The following is a 25,759-nucleotide window of genomic DNA, read 5'->3' as shown; positions in this document are numbered from 1 at the left end:
TTTTGGTAATCAAAATATGGTCACCCTAGCAAACGTACGGGTGAAAAATATGACCCGAGAAGGGTTTGGGACAGGAGAAGAAGCATGACACGGGTAAACTGTAGGGTTGCATTTAAAAAATGTAGAGAGCTTCGTGCCAAGCTAAATATAGGCCACAGAGAGATGCCGATCTCGCTTGCATTCTAATAAACAGGTAAGCACCCATTCAGCTAACTATATCTATCCGTATATTTTGTGAAATGATGTCATGTGTAAAACGCAGACGGGCTAGCTCTCATGTAGCTATAATGTAAATTCATATTTGTTCTATATATAGCCGGAGAAAGTAGCTTCATATGCAGTTCACTAACGTTATCTTGTTCGATATCATAGTATAGACGTAATTATATTTAATATTGATTTAATAGGGGTCTGATAATTCATATATCTCTCTGTTCGAAAAGACGTGATTATCAAAATACATAGTTAGAATGAGTGAGGAATGTGGGGAATGACAGATCGCGCGTGTTCCAATGAACATCGTATCGCTGGTTCGCACGCGCACTCCCTCTCCCTCAGAGGGCTGGTTGTCATTGACAGCGATAACAACTCCCGTGAGCCCACGCTCTTTCCCGACGTCATCAAAGTACGTCTTTTGTTATTATTTAGATCAAGTGCCCCCTGGTGGCCAAAAATTACATAGTGTACGTTTAACCCCAATAGTCTGAAACAACATGTGTGCTTCATTAAGTTTATATAAGCTGGCATGATGTCAAAATCAGGGAAGAATGTTAAAAAGAGCACCGAAGGTGAAGCCTCAGCCGTATGTAACAACACCTGCGTTGCTAGCATCGCTAGCTTACTGGAAGACCATAGAGCTAGCATCTCCGCCGATTTCAAAACCACTTTTGCGGCTTTAGAGGCGAAATTGGACTGTACACAGGCTGTGGTGACGGAGCACGGTCAACGGATTGACTCTTTGGAGTCCGGAGCTGAACTGCAGGACCAAAGAATTCATGCTCTGGAGGACAGGTGTGTGGCATTAGCTGAGAGTAACGCTAGACTAATGGCGAAGACATCGGATCTCGAAAGCCGCAGCCGCAGAAACAACATCAGAATAATCGGGCTCCCTGAATCTATCGAAGGTCCGCGGCCTACAACCTTTTTTGCAGAACTCCTTGTCGAATTGCTCGGCCAACAGACCATTTCATCACCGCCTGAACTGGACCGACCGCACCGTGCGCTTACTGCTAAGCCACAACCAGGGTCGCGGCCACGGTCGGTAATTATTCGACTCCATCGGTACCAGATAAAGGAGATGATTGTACGGGAGCCCCGCAAGAGACGAGGTGATCTCCTCGAGGGTCGCCGGTACACATTTATGAAGATTACACATCGGAGGTCCTTGAGCAACGTGCTAAGTACCGTGACGCCATGTCAACGCTATAAAACCGGGGCCTCAGACCATCTCTCCTATTCCCAGTCCGCTTGCAGATTACGTTCCCCAACGGAGCTAAGAAGAGGCTAGCTCCGCCCGAGGAGGCAGCGACTTTTGTGTCTAACTACCAGCAGAGACCAGACACGGAGGCCGATTGAGTTAACGTTAACGGATTCCAGCGGGGCTGGCTGCACTAGCTGTGTTGACTAGGGCTGGGAATCGCTGGGTACTTCACGATACGATACGATATGCGATACATTGTTCACGATACCGATAATATCACGATATGGCGATACTGCGATAATCGACATATTATCAGTAATAACTCACAATATATCATGTTTTAAGAAATACAAATTTTTTTTTTTATTAGGAAAATTAATCTCCATTTATTTTTTGGGATGAAACACAATAACAAAAACAACTTGTGTCTTATCAGTTGCAACAAAACAGTCACAGACACTATTTTAGTGTAACATTGCTGCAATCAGTAGTAATAAAAATGTTTACGCCGGGGTGTGTCGGCTTCGAGCCAGCACCAACCACGGCTTTCTCACAGAGCTCCGGGTGATGCCGCGTGAGGTGTCTGTACATGTGGTCGTGTTTCCCGTTTTGCGGACTTTTGCAAAGCCAGACATCCCAAGTCTCACGGAAGTTCCGGGAGTCTCCCGCATAATGATAGCGTCTCCCTGATGCCCGCAAATTAGTTCAAATCTCCCGGAATCTAGAGCGCGCATGCGAGACAGAACAGCCTACTGCGCGCATAACATACATAGCACGGCAGAGAGGGTGAGAGCGAGAGACTTTGCGTGTGTGCCTCATGAAAGCTTGTCAAATCCAGTCAACTCGGATAATGAATAGAGCGTTTTATAATGGCTTTTAAGATCGATACTTGGCAAGAGCGCATCGAGAATCGATCGCGGGAGTAAATATCGTGATATATCGCCATATCGATATTTTGGCGCACCCCTAGTGTTGACTAGCCTTTTCCTAGGACAGATCTAATGTTGCTCCGCTTTACTGCGGGTTATGGACCCTTAGCCTGGGTTGAACTGAGACAATGTACAGCAGGTGAGCCCCCAGCTAGTTTTTGAGTTAAACGACAGATATTTAGCTGGCTAAAGGTCTATGTGTCACAGTGGATGACCCTATAACTTGGAGGGGTAAACAATGAAGACGTCACATTGGACCAGAGACACAGTAATCTGAGTTTGTAGTGCACTCGGACACTTTATGTTGTTAAGTATGCCTTTTTTTTCTTCTTCTTTTTTTTTAATAGCTGCGAACTAATGTTTACATGCACACCTTTTGTTTCAATCTAACTGAATTCATTCCGATTGGTGAATCTGAATGTAGTGTTTACATGAACGCTAAACAAGTGATCGGTTGATGTGCATTTTAACATTGCTAAGAAAATTCCCGCTCGTCCGTGAGAGATACGAGACCGGTGCGCCTCACAGGTGTCGCTCATCGGTAATCATGCCACCGGCCTCGCACTGTTCTCACGCGGCCCTCACTCGTCCTGCTCGCCACAGTAAACATAACGAATGACGACTGTAGAACGCAAAAGCCGAATCCCGGACATTTTGGGGCGATCTCGAAATCCCGGGCAGACTCATCATGGAGACTCACTAGTAGCCTAGACTTGCTGTTTAACTACTGCGCTCTGTTGCCGGTAGGCGTGGCCTCCTAGGGCAGCGAAGCAAGTGCATTCTGGGAGTTGTGGTCTTACATCCACATAAGACAAAAATACATTTTCTGGCTTTTCTCAGTCTAGAAAGCTCCAAATCCAAAAATAATTTCACATTTCTTCTACCTAAATGACCCATTTGAAATACGTTAAAATACTTTCCAGAGGTGAAGTATCCCTTTAAGGCTTTTGTTAGAGGCAAAATTATATCATTTACATCTTATGCAAATAGAGCTTGTAAGGCTCGACAAGTAGAACTAGAAAAAGCTATCGCAGACTTGGACATTTCACTTTCTACCAACGAATCACCTGACTTGCATAAAGAAAGGATGGTACTTCATACTGAGCTCGACCTCCTCTTGACAAAGAACGCTGAACAAAATCTCCTTCGTGCACGGGGATATATGTACGAACATGGGGATAAAGCCAGTCGCCTCTTGGCCCACCAACTGAAGGCCAAGATGGCCTCAAATCAAATTACACAGATAAAAGACGAAATGGGCTCCCATACATCTGACCCAGAAATGATCAATGGTATTTTTAGGAAGTTCTACTCCCAGTTAGTCAGAATGCTCCTATGATGAAGTTCAGTTGTCTAGGTTTTTAGAAAAATTGGCCATGCCCAAAATATCTGATCATAACCGTGAGATGTTAAACGCTCCTTTGCAGCTTTCAGAAATCAAAGAAGCAATACAGTTAATGAACAACGGTAAATCCCCGGGACCCGATGGGTACCCAGTTGAATTCTATAAGAAATTCTCGGACCAACTGCCCCCTTTATTATTAGAAACGTTCAATCACTCATGCCGCCTGGGCTCCCTGCCGCCCACCCTCACACAGGCTGCGATTTCTTTGATCCATAAAACAGGCAATGACCCCCTGAATTGTACATCGTACCGCCCGATCTCGCTCTTATCCGTAGACGTTAAAATACTTGCAAAGGCACTGGCCCGCAGAATGGAGTCGGTCATGCCCTCAGTTATATCAGAAGACCAGACGGGATTTATAAAGGGGAGGCACTCATTCGCTAATGTCAGAAGACTTCTCAGCATCATTCACACACCGCATTCTCCTTTAGAACCGGAGGTTGTTATATCTCTCGACGCTGAGAAGGCTTTTGATAGGGTGGAGTGGGCCTACCTGTTCTCCTCCCTTCAACAGTTTGGTTTTGGGGCAGGTTTCATCTCTTGGATTAGGTTACTCTACTCCTCCCCCTGCGCATCGGTTTGTACTAACACCCAGAGCTCGGTGTACTTCCCTCTCTTCCGCGGGACTCGACAGGGATGTCCGCTTTCCCCACTCTTATTTGCGGTTGCTATTGAGCCACTTTCGATTGCTTTGAAGGCAGAGGAGGGAATCAAGGGGATTCAGAGATGGGGCACAGACCACAAGGTGTCGTTATATGCCGACGATCTCCTTTTGTACATTCGCGATCCTCAGTCCAGCATCCCACCTGTTCTCTCAGTTCTGAAGTCCTTCACCGAGTTCTCCGGTTATAAATTAAACATCTCGAAAAGCAAGTGCTATGCTATTAACCAATTAGCTGTGGAGCTACCCCCGTCTTCAGTCCCCTTTAGAGTATCTAATTCAGGATTCAAATATTTAGGTATTGCAATCACAAGGTCCGTTCGAACATTACGAGAGCAGAACTTTACTGCCTTAACGACAACAGTCAAGTCCGATCTGCAGAGGTGGAACCGTCTACCGCTATCCCTGGCCGGAAGAGTACAGACTGTTAAGATGAATATACTTCCTAGATACCTATATATTTTCCAATGTCTGCCTATTTTCTTACCCAGGTCATTTTTCACTGCCATAGAAGGTATTATCTCCTCATTTATCTGGGCTGGCAAATACGCCAGAGCCAGTAGATCACTTTTGCAGAGGAGCAGATCCCTTGGGGGTCTTGGCCTGCCTAGTCTTATTGGTTATTACTGGGCTGCAAATGCTCATAAGATTATGCTATGGTTTACCTCAGCTCAGAGCAACTGGTGTCAAATCGAGGCCAAGTCATGCTCCTCTTCTTCGCTCCAGGCCCTGGTTGGCAGTAGCCTTCCTTTTTCCCCGTCACTTTATACATCTAATCCTATAGTAACTGGCACTCTGAAAATCTGGGCACAAATTAGACGTAACTCCGGCTGGCTCACCCTTCCTCAGACAACTCCTAATGGCAATAACCATTTATTCTTTCCTGCTAAAATTGACCCTAGATTCAAGGTTTTTGCTAGGAATGGCCTCCGATATCTCAGCGATATGTACGTTAACGACTGTTTTGCTAGCTTTGAGCAATTGCGCACAACGTTTAATTTCAGCGGCTCTGATGATTTCCTAAGATACTTCCAGTTACGGGATTTCGCTAGGACCCACTCCTCTCAATTCCCTCAAATCCCACCCCCTAGTGGCATAGATCTAATTATTAAGGCTGAGACTTTATTTCCAAAGGCCGTATTTCTTACTTCTATAACCTACTTTCCCCATCTTCTGATTCTGTTGTCAATAAAATTAGGACCAGCTGGGAGAACGAACTGCAGATTTCCTTGTCGGATGACTTTTGGGAAAAAGCCTTGCGAGCAGTCAATTCTTCCTCCAGCTGTGCTAGGTTTAGTCTTATTCAATTTAAAGTGGTACATAGGATTCACTTTAGCAGGGCCAGGCTTGCCAAGATTTATCCGGGTGGCCCGGATGAGGGATGTAATAGATGTTCTCAGACCCCTTGTGATTTGACCCATATGTTCTGGTCATGCCCCAAATTGTTAAACTTTTGGCAGTTATATTTTGATGCAATCTCAAAGATTTTGTCGCTGAGGCTGTCCTTCCCCCTATATAGCGATTTTTGGCAGGCCTCCGGACGGACTCAAATTGACAACAATTCAAACAAATGTTATTGCCTTTACCTCTCTAATTGCTCGTCGGAAAAATCTAACTCTATGGAAGTCACTTACCACCGCCGTTTAAAGCCTGGTTATGTGATGCATTGTTTTTTTTTTTAACTTGAAAAGATAAAGTTTACTCTCAGAGGCTCAACTAATAAATTTTATTCTCATTGGAAACCACTAATAAATTATGTAAAGCAACTTTCCGTTAGGGAAATGTCACTGTAGTGGCGTATTTGGTATCTGTCTGCATAGGTTCCTACCTCATCATACCTCACTGTCTGCCCACCACACCATAAGCTACTTTATATGGGAAATTGAACCAGAGCCCTCATGATTCCTGCTGATCCATGAATCCTAGCAACCTGGCACAGCGTCCTGAATGTCAGCAACTTCCCCCTTTTTTTTTTTTTTTTTTACTTACTCATTTGGTTTATTTGTTTATCTAACTAGCTAGGGAGGTGTGTGTGTGTGTGGGGGGGGGGGGGGGGGGGACCATAAAATGACTTTTGTTTTGAAGAATTGTTCATTCTGAAATTGTTCATTCATAAAATGGAGACTTATATTGTATCATGTTGCAAATATTGTTTGAACGCAGTATCCAATACAATATATGAAAAAAAAAAAAAAAAAAAAAAATGTGTTAATAAACCTTAATTTCCAACTAAGTAAAAAGTATTAATTTTTCTTATTTTCAAAAATGTTTTAAAATATATATTTTTTCAAGATAATTTTTTTTTTTTTTTGCAAATAACATTAATACTAATTCATAAATAGCATCATGCTTATTATGCGGATTGTGCTACGTGCTATTTTACAACCTAACTAATTAAATGGTCAAATTATTTTGACATTTTTCAAGGCAAAAAGTATTATCATTACAAATATTGTTAATTAATAATTCATCTATATTATGTTTTTGGAGAGGAACACCACATTTTACCATTTTACAACGTGAACTAACCTCGCCTTGCTATAAAAAGTTGAAAATGTCAGAAACAGGAAGTTGTACCACCCTCACATTTTTGATTTCATGTCCATTTTTAATTCATGTAATTTTTAGTACATAAAAAAAACAAAATTCTATATATGATTTTTTATATATCTGAATTAAAACTTTGCTTTTCTTTATTGTGGTCTACTTACTTTTCATTGCCCCAGTGCTACATATCCCACAACACAGTAAAAGGCTCACTTTAAGACAACTGTAGTCACAGTCATCCATGACAGCACATCACCAGACAGACTATATTAGTCCCAGGGTGTGGAGTTTTATTATTAGTCGTCATTGGGGCTGTAGGTGCAACTCAAGACCAGCAGAGGTGGGTCTGCAGCATTAATGATTAATGAAAAGACAAAGGTTCTTGGTACTATGACTGCAACTTATGAGAGTCCAGCACAGTGTATCTGTGAGTTACACTAAAGTGCTGGACGATTAATGAGTAACTGCACACACGCAAGCACTCGCACACGCACAATTGAGCAATTGAAGGGCAGGGAGTTCAAACATGATGCCACTATGCATTACTCCCTTAACCCCTTGAAAGCTAAACAAAACATTGGGGTAAATGTAATAGAAGAATAAAAAGTATTCTAAAAAGTATACATTTTTACATTGATAGGAGGTTCCTCACTGGCAAAATTTAAAGAGCCCACCCTTCAAGGCTTTATGATAATCTATGCTCTATATATGGAGTTCAGTGCAAATCTATGGGATTTTTTTGGCTATTTTATCATCCACATGTGGAAATCGTACAGCAAGTCTAATCATTTAGAAAGGTAATAACAAGATACATTACTTAAGCTCGAAAAATGCAAGTACAATTCCAAAGAAGACAGTTTGTTGGGTTTAGAATGAGGGTGTGTAAATTATGACCGCATTTGTCAGATTTGCCTGAAGTATACATTTTTTATGATAAAATAATGTGCACTGGTGAAGTGCATGCAGTAAAATGCAGGACATGAGAAGTAAATATGTCAGAATTTACATTTAAAAAACCTGTTGATATAAGCGAGTCATTAGAAATTGTGCTTTATCAAACTAGTTAAACATGAATACCATGAAAGTCAATTTGTCATTCTAAGCAAAATGTGTTACGCGTTGCTGATGTTCATTCATATTTAGTTGCGCAAAACCAGAGATGAGTGACAGTGCCACTTTCAGTTCCCTTTCGAACGGTCACTTCGTATTGCGTAGCTATACGCAGTGGGGGGAAACTCCCTTTCCTCGATTTACTGAAGCTTATATGTAAAACGCATTTGCAGCTGCACAGCCAGCCCCCTGAGCGTCTGACCCGCTCATAGGCTGTGCTGCAGCAACTGCACATCCAATGGCGCGGGCGACTCTGACGCACAACCAATAAGCTAGCCCAACGTCAGAGCCCGTCGAGGGGGCGTGCCCCGCCTATATAGACCCCCGAATTCGCCATTATAGCAGATTTTACTCCTTCAGCGACAGTACACATGTCCCTGAGCTTTTTACTGTAGCATTCGCCGTCGAACAAGCCTTTCAGCCTGAGCGTGCTTCTCTTCAGCAGACTTCGCCTGCACGTCGATTTCTCCTGACGCCGTCTCACCTGTGGCTCCGGCGACATTATATCCTTTGTTCTATATTGCTAACATTCTTTTCAGTATGCCTCGTCCATCCTGCGCCACGTGCGGAGGCCGTCTGCACGAGGCAGACCAGCACACGAGCTGCATTTCCTGCCTGGGGATCGACCACGCAGAGAATGCTCTCTCTGCCGGCGGATGTGAGGCCTGTGACTGCATGCCTATATCCGCGCTGCGCAATCGGCTAGCTCTCTCCCGGGACGGCGACGCCGCTTCATCCACGCTTTCCGTTCCAAGGAAGAAGAAGCGTCGCAGCCAACGGCAACCGGAGGGTATGGAGATTGGTGAACGCACGCCGGCCGCGTCCCCGCGTGCTTCACTTTCTCCGACTCAAACGCCATCATCGGTCCTGTTCGCGGGAGACCAGCGCCCCCCCCCCCCCCCCACCCCCCTCACGTGGCGGGCCTCGTCTCCTTCGGCGGATCTCTCGAGTGCGACGACAGCTTATCCATCGCCGCTTCTGAGGACGAGTGGCCGGGCTCTCTCGACCCCGTCACCGCTTCTCAATCGGTGGCCAGCGGATTAGCGACCAGGACGAACTCCGACGCCGAGATGCTTCGGATCCTGACGAAGGCCGTCGCGGACCTCGACCTCGGGCCCCGCGTCACAAACCGGCGCCATTTTTCCCCGAGGTCCACGAGGAGCTAACCAAGGCCTGGCGCGCTCCATACTCAGCACGTGTGGGATCCGCAGTTTCCGCGACGCTCTCCTCCGTGGATGGCGCAGCGGAAAAGGGTTATGAGTCTTTGCCGCCCCTCGAAGAGGCCGTGGCAGCTCATCTTTGCCCGAGCTCTGCAAAGCCGCTCATCCCAACAAACCCTGCCGTAACACCTCAGCCCTCGCTGGACGCGCGTACGCCGCCTCCGGCCAGGCTGCATCGGCCCTGCACACGATGGCCGTGTTGCAGGTCTACCAGGCCAAACTCCTCCGGTCCATGGACGAGGCTGGCCTGGACCCGGAGACGTTTCGGGACCTGAGGAGTGCTACGGACTTAGCGCTGCGGGCTACTAAGTCTACAGCACAAGCCATCGGCAGAAACATGGCTAGTTTGGTCGTGCTCGAGCGCCACCTGTGGCTTAACCTCACCGAGATCAAGGAGGCCGACAAAACGAGGTTTCTCGACGCTCCGGTGTCCAGCTCCGGTCTCTTCGGCCCGGCGGTGAAGGGATTCTCGGAGAGGTACACGGAGGCACAGAAAGCGTCCCAGGCCATGCGACACTTCTTGCCGAAGCGTTCGGGCTCCGCGTCCAGCAAGCCCAAACCTCCGCCTTCGCCTCATCCAGCCAAGCCGGCGAAACAGGCCTCTCAGCCCCGCCCTGCAGCTGATAGCCAGCGCCAGTCAAGGCCCGCTAAGCGCTACCCGCTCCCCAGGCGCCAAGGCCCTCGACCCAGCGCCGCGGCCGACCAGGCGCCTCCGAAGTCGTCCTAGCACGGAGGGGAAAGAGAGAGGGCTCGTGTCTCGCGCTAGCCGGACCACCCTCGAAGAAACCAGCAAAACTTCCCACAGCTCCCTGTTCAGTTCAGGCGGCTGGGGATTTTATTATTGTAAACAGGCCCACAGCATGTGAGCGCGTCTCTGCAAACAAACGCCGTTTTCACGGCGACCCAAATAAAGCACAAAAAGAGCATGTTTCACAATCACAACACACGGGTTCACGGTCCCCCTCCACTAGGCGGCCCCCACCCTGTTGTAACACTGACTTCCCCCCAGGCAAAAGCCTATATAGTCAGTCAAACACTCAGTATGTGCACAAATCACATTATAAGGGTATCAGGTCCCCCTATGTTAGGCGGTCCCCCCCATTCAGTGTGTCACGCCCTAGCCACACGAGTGATGGCCTGGCAAGCCATCCCTGGTGTGTCGAGTTGGGTCATAAACACTATAAAGCGAGGCTACTCGCTCCAATTCGCTCGCAGACCCCCGAAATTCCAGGCGGTTATCGAGACATCGGTGAGAAGCGGCGTGAATCATGTGCTTCGCACCGAAGTTCAAGAATTATTAGCAAAAGGAGCGATAGAGTCAGTCCCTCCCGCGCTAATGTATTCGGGGTTTTACAGCCGCTATTTCCTAATACCAAAGAAAGACGGCGGGCTCAGACCCATTCTAGATCTGAGGCGTTTGAACAGGGCTCTCATGAGACGGCCTTTCAAAATGTTAACACTCAAACAAATTCTCGCGCAGGTTCGCCCGGGGGACTGGTTTGTTTCAATGGATCTGAAAGATGCATACTTTCATATTCAGATCGACCCTCGTCACAGGCCATTTTTGAGATTCGCCTTCGAGGGGAGGGCATATCAATACACCGTTCTGCCGTTCGGTCTGGCTCTGGCACCCCGTACATTCACGAAATGTATGGATGCGGCGCTCTCCCCGCTGAAAAGCCAGGGAGTGCGTGTGCTGAATTATCTCGACGACTGGCTGGTGCTAGCGCAGTCGAGAGACGAACTAATAGTGCACAGGGATTTGATTCTCAGTCATTTAAAATGCTTGGGTCTCACAATCAATGTTGCCAAAAGCGAACTGAATCCCAGCCAGACTGTGGTCTTTCTGGGCACGGTTTTGGACTCGGTGACAATGAAAGCGCGGCTCACTCAGGAGCGCGCGCTCTCGGTACAGACACTGGTAGCCGCATTCAGGGCGCGCGAGCGCGCGCCTCTGAAGAGGTTTCAGAGACTGCTTGGTCTAATGGCAGCTGCATCATCAGTACTCCACTTGGGATTACTGCACATGCGCCCGCTGCAGCACTGGCTGAAACGCCGTGTGCCAACCCATGCATGGCAGTCAGGCAGCCTGCGCATTATGGTGAATCAAGGGTGTTTGAGAACACTGGTTCCCTGGCGGGCTCAGGACTGGTACTGCAAGGGGGTGACCATGGGGATAGTTTCCAGGAGGAAAGTGGTTTTTACAGACGCATCCAACATGGGTTGGGGAGCGCTGCACGAGGGCAAGCCTGCCTCCGGCCTCTGGTCGAGCACGGAGCAGAGCTTACATATCAACTGTCTGGAAATGAAAGCGGTTGGTTTGGCCCTAAAAGCTTTTCTGTCAAACCTCAGGGGTCACCACGTCTTGATCCGTACAGACAACATGTCTGTGGTGGCCTACATAAATCGCCAGGGTGGCATCAGGTCAGGCAACCTGTATGTGATGGCGAGGGACCTCCTCATGTGGGCACAAGCCAATCTGAGCTCTCTGAGAGCAGCGCATGTCCCGGGCGTCCAGAATGTGGGCGCGGATATGCTCTCAAGGGGCAACACTCCCCTAGGCGAGTGGTCCCTGAACCCTCAGACGGTCAGACTAATATGGGAGAGGTTCGGCGAGGCCGAAGTAGACCTTTTCGCCTCGAGAGCCAACACCCACTGCAGGGTGTTCTTCTCGAAAAACAGGGATGCGCTGGCTCATCTCTGGCCCAGCCGCCCCCTTTACGCGTTTCCCCCCGTCTCGATGATCCCACAGGTTATCGAGCGGGTCAGGGAGAGCGGATGCCCAGTCCTTCTGGTGGCTCCTCTCTGGAAATCCAGACCATGGTTTCCGGAACTGGTTCAGTTGTCGGACACGACCCCCTAGCCTGTTCCGATTAGGAAGGATCTCCTCACACAGGCCAACGGAACGATGTGGCATCCCCGACCCGACTTATGGGCCCTCCATGTGTGGCCCCTAAACGGGTATCCGGGGACCTGCCTGACAGGGTCTTAAGCACTATCTCTGAGGCAAGGGCCCCGTCTACTCGGCGCCTTTATGCTTTAAAGTGGTCGGGTTTTTCCAGCTGGTGCTCGAAAAATCGTATTGACCCAGAGTCATGTGAGGTTTCAGTGGTGCTCGCCTTACTGCAGGAGCTACTGGACGCGGGCCGCACCCCGTCCACGCTCAAAGTGTATGTGGCAGCCATCGCAGCGCACCACGCTCTGGTGGCTGGCCAATCACTGGGAAGGAATGACCTGGTGGTAAAGTTTCTGAAGGGTGCTAGGAGGATTAACCCCTCCAGGCCCCCTTCGGTGCCGCCTTGGGACCTCTCCACGGTCCTTAGGGCCCTGAGGGGTCCACCTTTTGAGCCGCTCCAGTCGGTGGATCTAAAACCACTTTCGCTAAAGACTGCTCTCCTGTTGGCATTGGCATCTATCAAGCGAGTGGGAGATTTGCAGGCCCTCTCAGTGAGTCCTGCATGTTTGGAGTTTGGATTGGATGACTCCAGAGTCATTCTCAAATCCAGGCTTGGTTATGTGCCCAAGGTGCTCTAAACGCCGTTTAGAGCACAAGTTATTACGCTATTAGCCCTTCCCCCTTCTGCTGAGGATGGGGAGGTTAATCTTCTCTGCCCTGTCAGGGCGTTGAGAATCTATTTGGAGCGTTCTGCGTCTTTTAGACAATCAGAACAGCTGTTTGTCTGCTTTGGGGGCCGATCTAAGGGTGATCCAGTCACTAAGCAAAGACTGTCTAGATGGATAGTGGATGCCATCTCTTTGGCCTACACCGCAGTGGGTCAGGTTTGCCCCATAGGTGTCTAGGCCCATTCGACCAGAGGTATGGCCTCGTCGTGGGCTTGGTCTTCTGGTTTTCCCATTCAAGATATTTGTGATGCGGCCGGCTGGTCCTCGCCTTCCACATTTATGAAATTCTATAATATGGAGGTACCTTCCCTGCAGGCGAAGGTGCTTTCGGTATGATTGAGACCTGACAGTGGCTGGTCTTGTCTACAAAAATTACTGTGCATAATCACATACATATTATATAAACCCGCTTCGGCCGGTAATAAAGTATACTAATAATCCCGACGGTGTCTGGTTTTGTTAGTATATTCTGTTAGTGGTGACTGACTTATTATGTATATTAGGCAGACCCGACTGTGTCTGGTCTGTTATATATACATGTATATGCATATGTTTTTTGGGTTCCTGAGTGGCAGGACAACCAGTTACTCAGGGTGCGGCGTTTTGCATGGTGTCCCCACTGCGTATAGCTACGCAATACGAAGTGACCGTTCGAAAGGGAACTACTCGGTTACTATCGTAACCTCAGTTCCCTGAGATAGGGAACGAGTATTGCGTAGCCGGCCGCACTATAGTAACTGGTGAAGTTGTCGCTTCAGTCGTATAACCTGCTATAATGGCGAATTCGGGGGTCTATATAGGCGGGGCACGCCCCCTCGACGGGCTCTGACGTTGGGCTAGCTTATTGGTTGTGCGTCAGAGTCGCCCGCGCCATTGGATGTGCAGTTGCTGCAGCACAGCCTATGAGCGGGTCAGACGCTCAGGGGGCTGGCTGTGCAGCTGCAAATGCGTTTTACATATAAGCTTCAGTAAATCAAGGAAAGGGAGTTTCCCCCCACTGCGTATAGCTACGCAATACTCGTTCCCTATCTCAGGGAACTGAGGTTACGATAGTAACCGAGTAGTTTTTCAATGTAACACGGTTGATCAAAGTATGCCCAAATTTAGGCCCTCTTTTGAATAACCCCTTTAACTAAACTAGGGCACAACGAGGGAAGAACTGAATGAATTATACACACATTCAGAGGGGAATGAAAGTTTGATTAGGACCTTCTGTCAGAGCAACCTGTTGTTTGGGATGGAGATCAGTAGAGACGCATCCCATCGGGTTCTTTCCAGTGCGATCTTTCTAAGAGTCATAATTAGCGCCAAAGTGCCAAGGGGCTTCAAATGGGTCCTAATGAGCCCCCGTAGTCCTGTACGGTTGGGGATAAACGAAGCCACATGAAGGCAAGCCTGCAACCTTAGCCGAATAAAAGTGTAATGCCTGATAACGCTGCGATACGCAGGGAAGGAGAACAGAGGCCGTTTTTTTTTTTTTTTTAATAAAATGTCAATGGAGGAGAGGCTTCATTACTCTGAATACAAAACGCTTTTGTGAGGAAATAGCTTATCATTTAATGACAGCCTGTCTGCAAATCTGAAACATGTTTGCTCTTAAACATTAGTTTTGGATGGATCTATTTTTCAAGTTTACAGCAAAAAAAAGTCATAGACAATTGCGCAACAGTTATGTTTTCTATGGTAAGTAACCGCAAACAGTGACTGACTGTCGCACAACTCCGAACGAAATTCAATGACGTCAAGGCTGTAATGTGATTGGTTATCAAGGCACACGTGATCCAAGTTAGCCGCTACACTTTCTCCAATGGTAGAGCCACGGACCCTCGTATCTCCCAACAATAAGACTATCTCTGGAATAAACCTGCCACAACACTTACACAGTGGGTGCCCAGTTTTGAAATAACATCTTTAGTTTGTTTCCAATACATTTTTGCACATTGCTGTGTGGTTTGTTTCTAGGTGGTTACTACTTTCCAAACCTATTCAAAAGTTAGTTTTGGGCTGGAGGGCCGAAATCATTCATATGATAAATGGCCGAAATAAATCATAATTTTTTTGCATACAACATGGTAAACTACAACAGGTAAACATGGACGCACTTTTAGTAAATTTGTTTGGCAATATGCAAAATTTGTTCATAGCTCATTGCTGAAGAACTTTACTACAACTGGTTTATCACTCGTGAAAATGAACCCTAAAAAAATGTTCTATTAACCAAATTTAATTACATAAACTTTTTGGTTAACACCAAAATGAAAACTTCTGGCGTTTTTGCTTATTTTATTTCAGTCCGTTGTCAAGGCAATATGCCTATTTCCCATTTAACCCTCATGTTGTGTTCGGGTCATTTTGACCCGGAGAGGATGTTATTTTTCCCGAAAATGCTAGTTACCGTTATAGCATTGGACTAAAACTTACTCACTTTACTGGCTCACATCAAAGACTGAATCCAATATTTGGAGATAATATAGCAAAGCGATTTATACGTTTTTTTTTTTGTTTTTTTTACCAGGAACACCACAAGTGGGACTTTGTTCCGTTTTGTACTAAATAAAAGCATTTCAAAACAAACTTCCTCGTTAAACATTAATAAAGCACACCAGTGTGATAAACAGTGCACATTGTTTCCCATATTTTGTTAAATATTGACAAATTTATCCACAAATAATATTTTTTTTCACTCAAAAACTGAGGTGCATAAACTCAGTTAAAGGAGGTCTACAATCAGTAAGATCCAAAAAGAAATACAAAACATGTCCTAATTGAAAGAAAACAAGTTTGCAAAAAGATTGAATCCAATATTTGGTGATTATAAAGCATATTTTTTTCAGCAGGTTTTTGCTTAGATTTATAAAGATTAAAAAGCACGGCCAAAGGCATTCAAGCATAAGAATATTATAGTTACTTTATGACCTTTGATTTGTGAACACAACCTTTGATATCGCAAGTCTGATTGCTTATGAAAGCAACATCATGATTTATCATTCAAAAACTACAGGAAAGTGTAAAAGCAAGACCTAGACGTTGGCAATAGGATCTGCAGTATACATACAATCTGTCACCACGAGCGGTAAATATGAACAGGTCACTTTGAAACCCTATAGGCCTAGTTAAGCTCTGGATAAACTTACTGACATTATCAGGTCTGCATTTTATGGACATCAAACATATCTAATACCACGGATTTGGAATGAATATTATTTGCCTAATCATTGAGGACCTTTATGTCCTGACATTTACAGTGATTTTAAATCTTATATTGTTAAACATTATGTTAGAGCACAAGTAAATGGTCCCAATAGAATCTCAAGTATCAATTTTCCCTGAGCCACAACCCTACAAAAGAAGAAGGCCTAAGTGATTTCCAGTCAGGATCAGACAGTAAAAGGAATCTCACATGGGAAATGGAATCGAAGGAATCGAATACTGAGGAACCATAACAGATCCAGGCTGAGTGAGCTCCTGACATCATCCCCCAAAATAACCATCACTAGCCAGATCATTACATCTGTCTAGCCTAAATCTGCTGCCCTTCACTGCAGACACTTCAAGATATTGTTTGTATGTTGCAGATAAATGCAATGGAAACATTTGGGATGAGACATCATGGGCACAGTGAAAATGAAATAAAATAACAACACAAATATGAATGCTTTCAAATATCTGAAACCCAATACGAATTAAATGATTTTCGGGGCCTGAAAATGCAAACTTTTGAAAACGTGTTTCAAGGTGCAAGATTTTTGGAAACGATATTGTCTCCGTGTAAACTACAAAAACGTACAATGACGTGATGCGCATGTGTATAACACTACATGTTCACTCTATAGACGCATAGTTTTTCTTTACAAAATGACATCGCTACTTTTTTTTTTTGTTATTATTATTAAGATGATTTTGTCTTTGGTTTTTCTTTGTTGTAATATTGTCTTGAAACTCAAATAAAGTATAAATAAAACTAAATGACATCGCCAACTACTGGTCTGGCATGAATAATACAGCGTTCTTAGTCGTTTTCAAAGATTCCTGTGAACGGGGATCGGTTTGAAAACGTTGTCGTCTGTACGCGAAAAACACAAAGGAAAAACTTTTCTGTTTTTAGTACATCATTGTTGTGTAACGATACCCTGAGTTTTTATAAGTTTACGTTTTTATTTAATATTTAGATTAGATTTTATTTCAGTTTTATTTCAATTAATTGAATATATTAATAATAGTTTTATCTTTCCTGTAGCTCAAACAGAAGAGCGTTGGCGCTTACAAAGCCAAGGTCATGGGTTCGATTCCCAGGGAAAGCTTGAACTGATAAGAATGTAAATGTGTACCTTGAAATGCAGAGTTGCTTTGGGTAAAAGCGTCTGCCAAATGCATAAATGTAAATAAATGTAGTAAATAAGAACATCACTGGTTTGAGATGGTCATAACTGGATTAACCTGGCTGGTCTTCGGCTAGGCCACCTGAACGCAGTGGCGGCCTTTGCTATGTTTCACCCTTTTCACTTGGAACGGGCCTCTCAACCGAAGAGGCCTCCACTTGCACTCGCCCCCCCACCCCATCATCAAGGAAATGTATAGGGAGCAAATATGCCCCCAGAATTCAAGATATATGGTCAAAATGTCCTTGTATGAGCTCTTGTTTCTAATATTTATAACAGGCCATAGAGTGCTGTTTTCCCGAATATCAGCACGATTGCAAATGTGACAGCCTATTGATTTCATACAACAGTTCAATAAACAAGAAGTTAATGTTAGGCGACTTTCATTTTAGTCTGTTTTTGCACCATTTCGCCAACGAAAATAGTACCGAACGAATCCACAAAGCCATTGGGCATCCTCTAGCAAAACAGTAATGTATCATATACTAAATGAATTTCGGAACGCGTTTTTAATGAATCGTTTGACTGAATGTTGGGGGGCCTCAAACTGTTTCTTTGATAATGAGTGAACGCTGACCTGACAAGCCCAAAACCACTTTAAAACCAGCCAACAGACCTGTCTGGGACACCTACTGAGACCAAAAACCATCTCAGACTGGCTTACACCTGTTTTTCAGCAGATTTTGGTTCAAATTTATAGACTTTGGCACGGCCGAAACGAAGGCATACAAGTATAATCAGGCTTATATTTCCCTCACATTGAAAAGAGCCTGTAAATAAGTATTAGTTCATAAAATGGAGTCGCATTATATGATAGCACCTTCTCACATTATCTCAAATAACAGTTAACAGTCTAGAAGGCTTCAGAAAAACACATTTGGTTACTTTCATTTTGTAACTAAAGAGAAATTCTACGAATCACACTGAGCAGTTACCTATAAAATATTATAGAGGTGCAATATAACTTCTGTAGAGCTACTTAAGTACTAAAGCGACCTAAACTTGCTTGTTCTGCTATAAAACATACTATTAAACTTCCGCACTGCTCTTCATAGTCCAGAAATTAAGAATCCTACTATGCTGAGGCATCTTGATATTCATGATCGAGCCATTGTCATTGGTGGGCTACTAAGCGACGTCAGCATAAACTAATTAGTATTCAGCAAACAGTCCTTCGCCATTGGAACGCTACGGCGCAAACTACTTAATATGCATGAGCTAGTCTTCTTCATAGTAGAATTTGCAATTGTTCGTCGGGTGCTATGGGGCGTCACCCGAGTTTACAGAGAGGCTCGTAACTGTCACATGGATGCCACCAAAACTTAACAAATCAGATAATTAGACAACATGTTTACATTCAGTGTTAGATTTCAAATCGTTTCCAATAAATGCAAGTTGTCGGGAAAGAGAACCCATGGTCAGTTTGATCGATTACTAGAGTCTGATTCAATGTAAACTGACCAGATTCAGTTTTTTTTAGATGATTGAACAGGTTTCCTTGTGAAGGGTGAATAAAATATAAACTAACTAAATAAACACTACACGAGTTTTCTATTTCAATTCTAAACAAACAATTTTGAATAAAACGCAGAATACAGAAAATACAAAACAGTACTGGAATCTATAGATCTATCGATGAATGATTGTTCACATCACACATATATGTAAACATTCTCCATGCGATTATAAAAACGCACTAATAATTACCATAAATATAGGGCAATTGTGGCCGATAATAGCAATATGTTTAAGGTAAACAATATTTGCCACTTTGAGTCACGTTACAATACATTGCATGCAAACGATTTATGGTTTAATAGCAAAAAATGTACACTTCACCTCTGATTCCCCGGATACAGTCACTCTTCAGGAGACTTTGTTTATTTCGAGATTTTCCTGGATTGTATTAGATGTAGCAGACAGTCCACTGTGAACAATGTGCTCCGCTGTGTGTGTGTGTGTGTGTGAGAGCAGTACAGCCTACGCCCAGCCCCACACGACACACAGGACCGCCCCGGCAGTAGATTCACCAATCTTACTATGGCAAAGGCTGAGCTTATGAATATTAAGTAGATCCTGATGACGTTAATCGGTGGCTCGTTCGGTGCCTGAGAGGCTGATCAACCAAGAGCACAGCCAATCACAAGGCTTTGTCTCCATAACACAACAACCAATGGGATTAGTAGGCCTACTATCCACACCCGCCACAATACAGCTGCTCGTACTGTATCATTTTTTTATTGCATAACAAAAAAAAAAAAAAAAAAAAAGATGGTTACCAAGCTGCTGTCCTTGCATTCTCTCCTCGTGTGTAGCTATATGATGTAATTTAGTTCTGATTTAGAAACTATAAAGTTATTTCTGGAGTGTGATTATGTAAACTATTTATGGACAAGTGTATTGAAGTAAAATAATGGCAAATGTTTTTGAAATAAAAAAGCCTGTTGAATTGCACTAATTGAAAAAAAAAGCATTGTATTAACCAAGTGACACTTAATGTTTTTATTTAGGCTAAAGTAATTCAACTATTCATTGTTGAAGTTTATAACTAAACCAGGTTACAATTGTAGAGTTTTTTTTTTTTTTTTTTTTTTTTGTGATATAAGAGTCTTTTGAGTCCATATGCCCTACTTCTAGAAAGAAAGAGATCAAATTAAATTGAAAGCGAAATAAAAAATGTTGACTTATTTGCAGGGTAACTTTTTAAGCATGTGCTATCTTTAAACATTTTTTTATATTATTAATTCCTATTATTCCTGTCTGGTAAATTTTATGTTTCTTTTTAAATATTTAAGCTATGTTTTTATTTATTATTTATTAGGCTGGCCCCAGTCACAAAGATGTATTTGATAATGGACTACAAACCCTACGTGCCCCGTATCCAGGAAGTAGTTCCCGTTGCTATCCAAACTTGCTGTCGAGTGAGGCTGAAGACGAATGCTCACACACACCACACCGAATAATCACGTTGTTAAGGCTCAATAGGTAAGAAAATAATTAATATGTATGAAGATAGAACGCACATAGTATGACATAGTTTACTTAATTCATTAAGTTTGCCGTTTTCTCTAAAACTGTTAACATTTATTTCAGGCCAGGAAAGCAAAGGTTGCAGGTGTCGAGTGAGGCATCGCAGAAGAAGAGAGCCGACACTGCGAATGAGTTTATATCAAACCTCCTGCTGACCCCGATCTCTCTGACCTGATGATGGATCAACTGTGTCTCTCACCAGAAAAGTTGGTAGGCTTTCAATGTTGAGGCTAAACATTAAACTTTTCCTATGAATTGGGCGATAAATGTAAAAACGTTATATTATACTGTATATTTAACGCAAAACCACCTGATGTTTATAGGTTCAATGTCTTTTTCCCCTCTCAGAAAATCCTGACTGGATCAGAAAATCTACAAGAAGTGAAGTCACTAGAGATGTGTGTTGACACCAGACAGGACACTTTAGACAACTTTGGTGAGATTTTTATTTGTTAAAATATACTTTTTATTTATTCATTTAGAAAATGTAGCCTATTTATATATTTTTTGATAATATATCTATTTTTACATTATGCTGGTATTAAGAATTTGTGGGAGCCACATGTTACTTGTCATAAAAATCATGTCACATTGTAAAAAAAAAAATAGTAATGGTCCAAATGTGATTGTTGTTTTGATTGAAAAGGCTGGATGGGCAATAAAGACATTAATTACTTTTTATGAAATCTGATGAACGTTTGTGTTTTTGTCCACTTGTCACAGGAATATACTTGCCTAAACTTACACGGCTGAAAATGAACAACAGTTTGATCTCATCTGTGCGGTAAGACCTCCATTTCCCTACATAAGTTACTTTGTTACATCCAGAAAGGAATAATTCACCCAAAAATGTAAAATATGTCATAAGTTACTTTCCCTCCTTCTAAACCCTGAATGACTTTCCTCCGTGGAACACAACAGAAGATATTTAGCAGAATATTAATTCTGCTCATTGCTATTAAAGGGATAGTTCGCCCAAAAATGAAAATGTTGTCATCACTTACTCACCCTCAAGTTTTTCCAAATCTATATGAGTTTCTTTCTTCTACTGAGCAAAAAAGAAGATATTTTGAAGAATGTTGGTTACCAGAACATTCTCTTTAAAATATCTTCTTTTCTATATTCTATCTATCTTCTTTTCAACAGAAGAAAGAAACTCATACAGTTTTGGAACAGCACAAGGGTAAGTCATTTTCATTTTGGGGTGAATTATCCCTTTTACATGTACTTTTCACATGGGAAGACAATGGAAATTTGGGGACTTCAAAATGATATGTGCTGACATGGACAGGTTGTGTTACATGTCCTCACCCTCAAAAACCATCTACAAACAGAATAATAAACGAATATTTTAAAGAATGCACAACAGACTACATTCAATTTCATAGAAGATAAACACGCAATTAATTCTTAAAGTATAATACTATAGAGAGACGGAGTGAAGGATCTCTTATTATTCTCAGTATTTCCTCAGGGATCTGGGAACCAGGCTGTCCCACCTGCAGGTGTTATGGCTGTCCCGATGCGGTCTGACCGACCTGGAGGGAGTTCCTGCTCTCGCCAGCTTAAAGGTATCAAACATCACTTAGAAGGAAAGGGTTACAGAGACTGAATTGATGAAACTTTTTGGAAGGCACAGTAAAAGGTATTTGTTTTTCTTAATGTGGACGTATTTTAATAGGAGAACGTTTTTTTTATAGACAAAAATAAGCCATCGTATTATGAAGTATTAAATAATATAAAATGTTAATTTTTTAAAACCTTTGAATACAAGTAAAAGAGTCACCTGATAAATGAATCTTGCTCTGTGTTATGTTTTCCTCAGGAGCTGTATGTGGCGTATAACAGTATCTCAGACCTGACTCCAGTCAGTATGCTGGAACACCTGGAGCTGTTGGACCTGGAGGGGAATGATGTCGATGATCTGGCTCAGTTGATGTATTTAGGCTGTTGTGGGAAGCTCAGAACGCTTTCACTGGAAGGAAACCCTGTGTGCACCTGTCCCAGTCCAGGCATGCCAGAGGTACATGAGGTCATACAGCAGATTATGGGCGGCGTGTCTAATAGAGCATGAGAGAGATGAGGCTCAGCTTCTCTCTGTGGTGGACCAGACTAATGGCCCCGACAGATCAGGATGTCTCCATATAGTCATTAAATCAGAATTAATTACTTTCTACCGCTTCATGTAATGCTGCCCCTCCCCATCCATATAGAAATGACACAATAATATGTTTGATATTAGAGACCCGAAATGGACGAGGGAAATGAATGATGTAAATATTGGTTCTGGGGCATTGCTACTTTTTGGCCGAGCAGAACAAAATAAGTCAGTAAAAATATTTGGTAACACTTTACAATAAGGTTCCATTTGTTAAACAATAGTTGCCATAAACTAATAATGAAAAATGCTTTTACAGTATTTATTAATCTTAGTTAAAGTTATTTTCAACATTTACTTATAGATTAAAATCAAATGTTGTATCTGTTAAGTTAACATTATTTAATGGACCTGAGCTAGCATGAATAACAATGAACAATTGCATTTGTATTAATTAAAGCTGCTGTCCGTAACTTTTTTAAGTTAAAAATAATCCAAAATAATTATATAAAAAAAAAACATATTCTGCCAGTGGTCAAAACTATCTGCTTGCCATAGCTAGATTCAAAACGGTTAGCTTGTAATAATGATTTTAATTCCAGTGGTACTGGTGGGTTTCCGCGGGAAATTCGAGCATGTCTTTGCGTCATTACGTCACACCCGTACACATAAAGTCAAGTCAAGTCAAGTCACCTTTATTTATATAGCGCTTTTTACAATACAGATTGTATCAAAGCGCTTCACAGTGATAACATGAAAACAATAACAAAAACAATATAACAATATAACAAAGTTTGTTTCTAAAAGAAATTGCGTCAACGTCCACCTTAAGTAAGGCAGATCAATAATATTATTGAATATTAAAGGGATAGTTCGGCCAAAAATGATATTTAAACCATGCATTACTCACCCTCAAGCCGTTCGAGATGCATATGTCAATCTTGTTTCAGACGAACACATTTTCAGTTATTTTAGAAAATGTCTTAGACCCTTCAGTGGATATAATGTGAAGCAATGGGGTCCACCTCCTTCAAGTCCCAAAATGTGCATATATCCTTCACAGAAGTAATCCATCCGGCTCCGGGGGGATAAACGAAGGCCTTATGAGGGTAATCCGTGCGGTTTTGTCGTAAAAATATAGATATTTAAAACTTTGTAAATAAAAATATCTGACTTCCGGCAACGATCGATGCGCGTCCACGGGTGATGGAAGTCGGCGTACGAGGTAGGACGTAGCGTCGTGACGTAGAACGAACGCGCCCGCGCAGCCAGAGAGCAGAGCAAAACATAACCCGTGAACGTGCGTCGATCGTTGCCGGAAGTCAGATATTTTCATTTATAAAGTTTTAAATATGTATATTTTTACGACAAAACCGCACGGATTACCCTCATAAGGCCTTCGTTTATCCCCCTGGAGCCGGATGGATTACTTCTGTGAAGGATATATGCACATTTTGGGACTTGAAGGAGGTGGACCCCATTGCTTCACATTATATCCACTGAAGGGTCTAAGACATTTTCTAAAATAACTGAAAATGTGTTCGTCTGAAACAAGATTGACATATGCATCTCGAACGGCTTGAGGGTGAGTAATGCATGGTTTAAATATCATTTTTGGCCGAACTATCCCTTTAAATGTTAAATGTCCCCAACTAAGCAAGCCAAAAGCCAAGGCAACAGTGGCAAGGAACCAAAACTCCATCAGGTGCAGAAAAAGAAGGAGTTTCGGCTAGCCGGCTATACTGCGCGTGACGAGATGTTTAGATGTATAGGCTTTTCTCGCAGCACTTTACATAATTAAACTTATGGCATCCAGAAAGATCCAAACAACAATCATCAGTGTCAACTGGAGATTCAGCAGTTATAAAACCCAAAAGACTTCGTACTTCGGATTTAAGGTGGCTAGAGAAAGAGAAAGAAACCGTCTCATGCGAACACAAGGATTTAAACATCGGCGGGGCTTTTGAAAAGTGCGTGAACTCCGTGTTTTGAAGGGGTTCAAAACGGAAGAAGAGACGGCTTTTTTCTGCTGAACAAGTAAGACATTTCAATAGTTCAATCGTGTACAGTACGTTTTCTTAATTCACACAGTTATGGAGTTTCCTTTGTTGTGCCTTTCTCGTTTTGCTATTATGGAGAATATGAATTCTGAACTACACAGGTAACCATAAAACACATTAAATTTAACATTAGTCACGCAATGCTGATGTTGTTAACATGAACAATTTGAGAACAAAGTAGGCTATAATTTGCACGGTTGCTGTAAATCGCGTTGATTAAATCTAACGAAGCTTATCATGTCGAATGCTTTTTCCCCCTTAGTTGGTCAGAACAAAAATGGATTTTACTTACTTGTTCAGAAGACATTTTCTTATGAAAATTCTTATGTTGGTCAAACTTTCAAAAAGTGAATCTGTAATTCTGTATGACAGTATCCACACAGCGCGGTGACTGACAGCAGCTCTCGCCTCAAAGCACTGTGTTCATCCGCGCTGTTTCATGCCGACTTACAACCCACGTAAAGATGATAATTCCGCGAATCACTGCAGTTACAGATTTCGAACAGAGAAATGTATGAAAATGAAATGTATGTAGACAAATATAGTTTTTTTTGTTGTAATATTTACATACTTTTATACATTTTTGAATTAGCTTTTCATTTTATATTTTCACTTTTCATTATAATTTTAGTTTTTTTTATTCTTCTGTTTAGCTTTAATATTTTAAAAGAAAAACTATTTTAGTTTTAGTAATTTTAGTACTTCAGTTTAAACATATAGCTGCCAAAGTAAAAAAAAAATCTAATATTTATATTTTATTTTTATCTTTATTTTATATATATATATATATACTATATATATATATATATATATACGTATAAACATATAATTCATTTTACACATATCAACACTTTTATTTAGACTGATTTCCCCTTACTTCTTTCAGTTTTTGGTTATGGTTGCAATTTTCTTACTGTTTTCAGTCAGTTTCAGGAATACAAAACTGGGGCAAGTGTTCAGTGAGTGAACAAACTGCTTTGAATATTCATGAAGTGGTAAATGAAGTTCATTGAACGGTGCCCTCATTTGCTTTCTCTCTGTCTTTCACTCACTTCCTTTACTGCGGATGAAAACAGCCCTTTGCATTTCCTTTCACAGAAACAAGTGATTGATAACGATATAGATGTGCCCTACTGTTTAAAAGTTTGGGGTCTTTTGGGTAAAGACATTAATACTTTTATTCAGCAAGGACATATTAAATTGATCAAAAGTGACAGTACACGTCTTGTACTGTCACTTTTGATCAATTTAATATGTCCTTGCTGAATTAGTGTTA

The 25,759-nt window shown here is 42.7% G+C and overlaps 2 protein-coding genes across 2 annotated transcripts in view; one reads left to right on the top strand and one right to left on the bottom strand.

Moving 5' to 3' along the window:
• hrasa (HRas proto-oncogene, GTPase a) overlaps positions 1-19,262 on the bottom strand; it is a 37,814-nt gene extending 18,552 nt beyond the window's left edge. Inside the window, exon 1 of the mRNA XM_056252111.1 lies at positions 19,135-19,262. The gene's annotated coding sequence lies outside the window, so the exon portion shown is untranslated. The remainder of the gene's footprint in view (positions 1-19,134) is intronic.
• The window catches only part of lrrc56 (leucine rich repeat containing 56), a 37,115-nt gene continuing 12,104 nt past the window's right edge, over positions 749-25,759 (top strand). Inside the window, exons 1-11 of the mRNA XM_056252053.1 lie at positions 749-1,350; positions 8,612-8,862; positions 9,284-9,414; positions 9,498-9,769; positions 10,508-10,541; positions 12,422-12,548; positions 20,459-20,535; positions 20,674-20,761; positions 21,049-21,109; positions 21,800-21,896; positions 22,151-22,348. Of these exons, the coding sequence (XP_056108028.1) occupies positions 749-1,350; positions 8,612-8,862; positions 9,284-9,414; positions 9,498-9,769; positions 10,508-10,541; positions 12,422-12,548; positions 20,459-20,535; positions 20,674-20,761; positions 21,049-21,109; positions 21,800-21,896; positions 22,151-22,348 (1,938 nt within the window). The remainder of the gene's footprint in view (positions 1,351-8,611; positions 8,863-9,283; positions 9,415-9,497; positions 9,770-10,507; positions 10,542-12,421; positions 12,549-20,458; positions 20,536-20,673; positions 20,762-21,048; positions 21,110-21,799; positions 21,897-22,150; positions 22,349-25,759) is intronic.

The sequence above is a fragment of the Rhinichthys klamathensis genome, unplaced genomic scaffold, assembly GCF_029890125.1.
Source record: "Rhinichthys klamathensis goyatoka isolate OS25496 unplaced genomic scaffold, OSU_Roscu_1.1 h1tg000092l_1, whole genome shotgun sequence".
In the NCBI taxonomy this organism is placed as follows: Eukaryota; Metazoa; Chordata; class Actinopteri; order Cypriniformes; family Leuciscidae; genus Rhinichthys; species Rhinichthys klamathensis.
The sequence above is the reverse complement of the archived record's forward strand: the minus strand, read 5'-3'. Positions and strand labels throughout refer to the sequence as shown.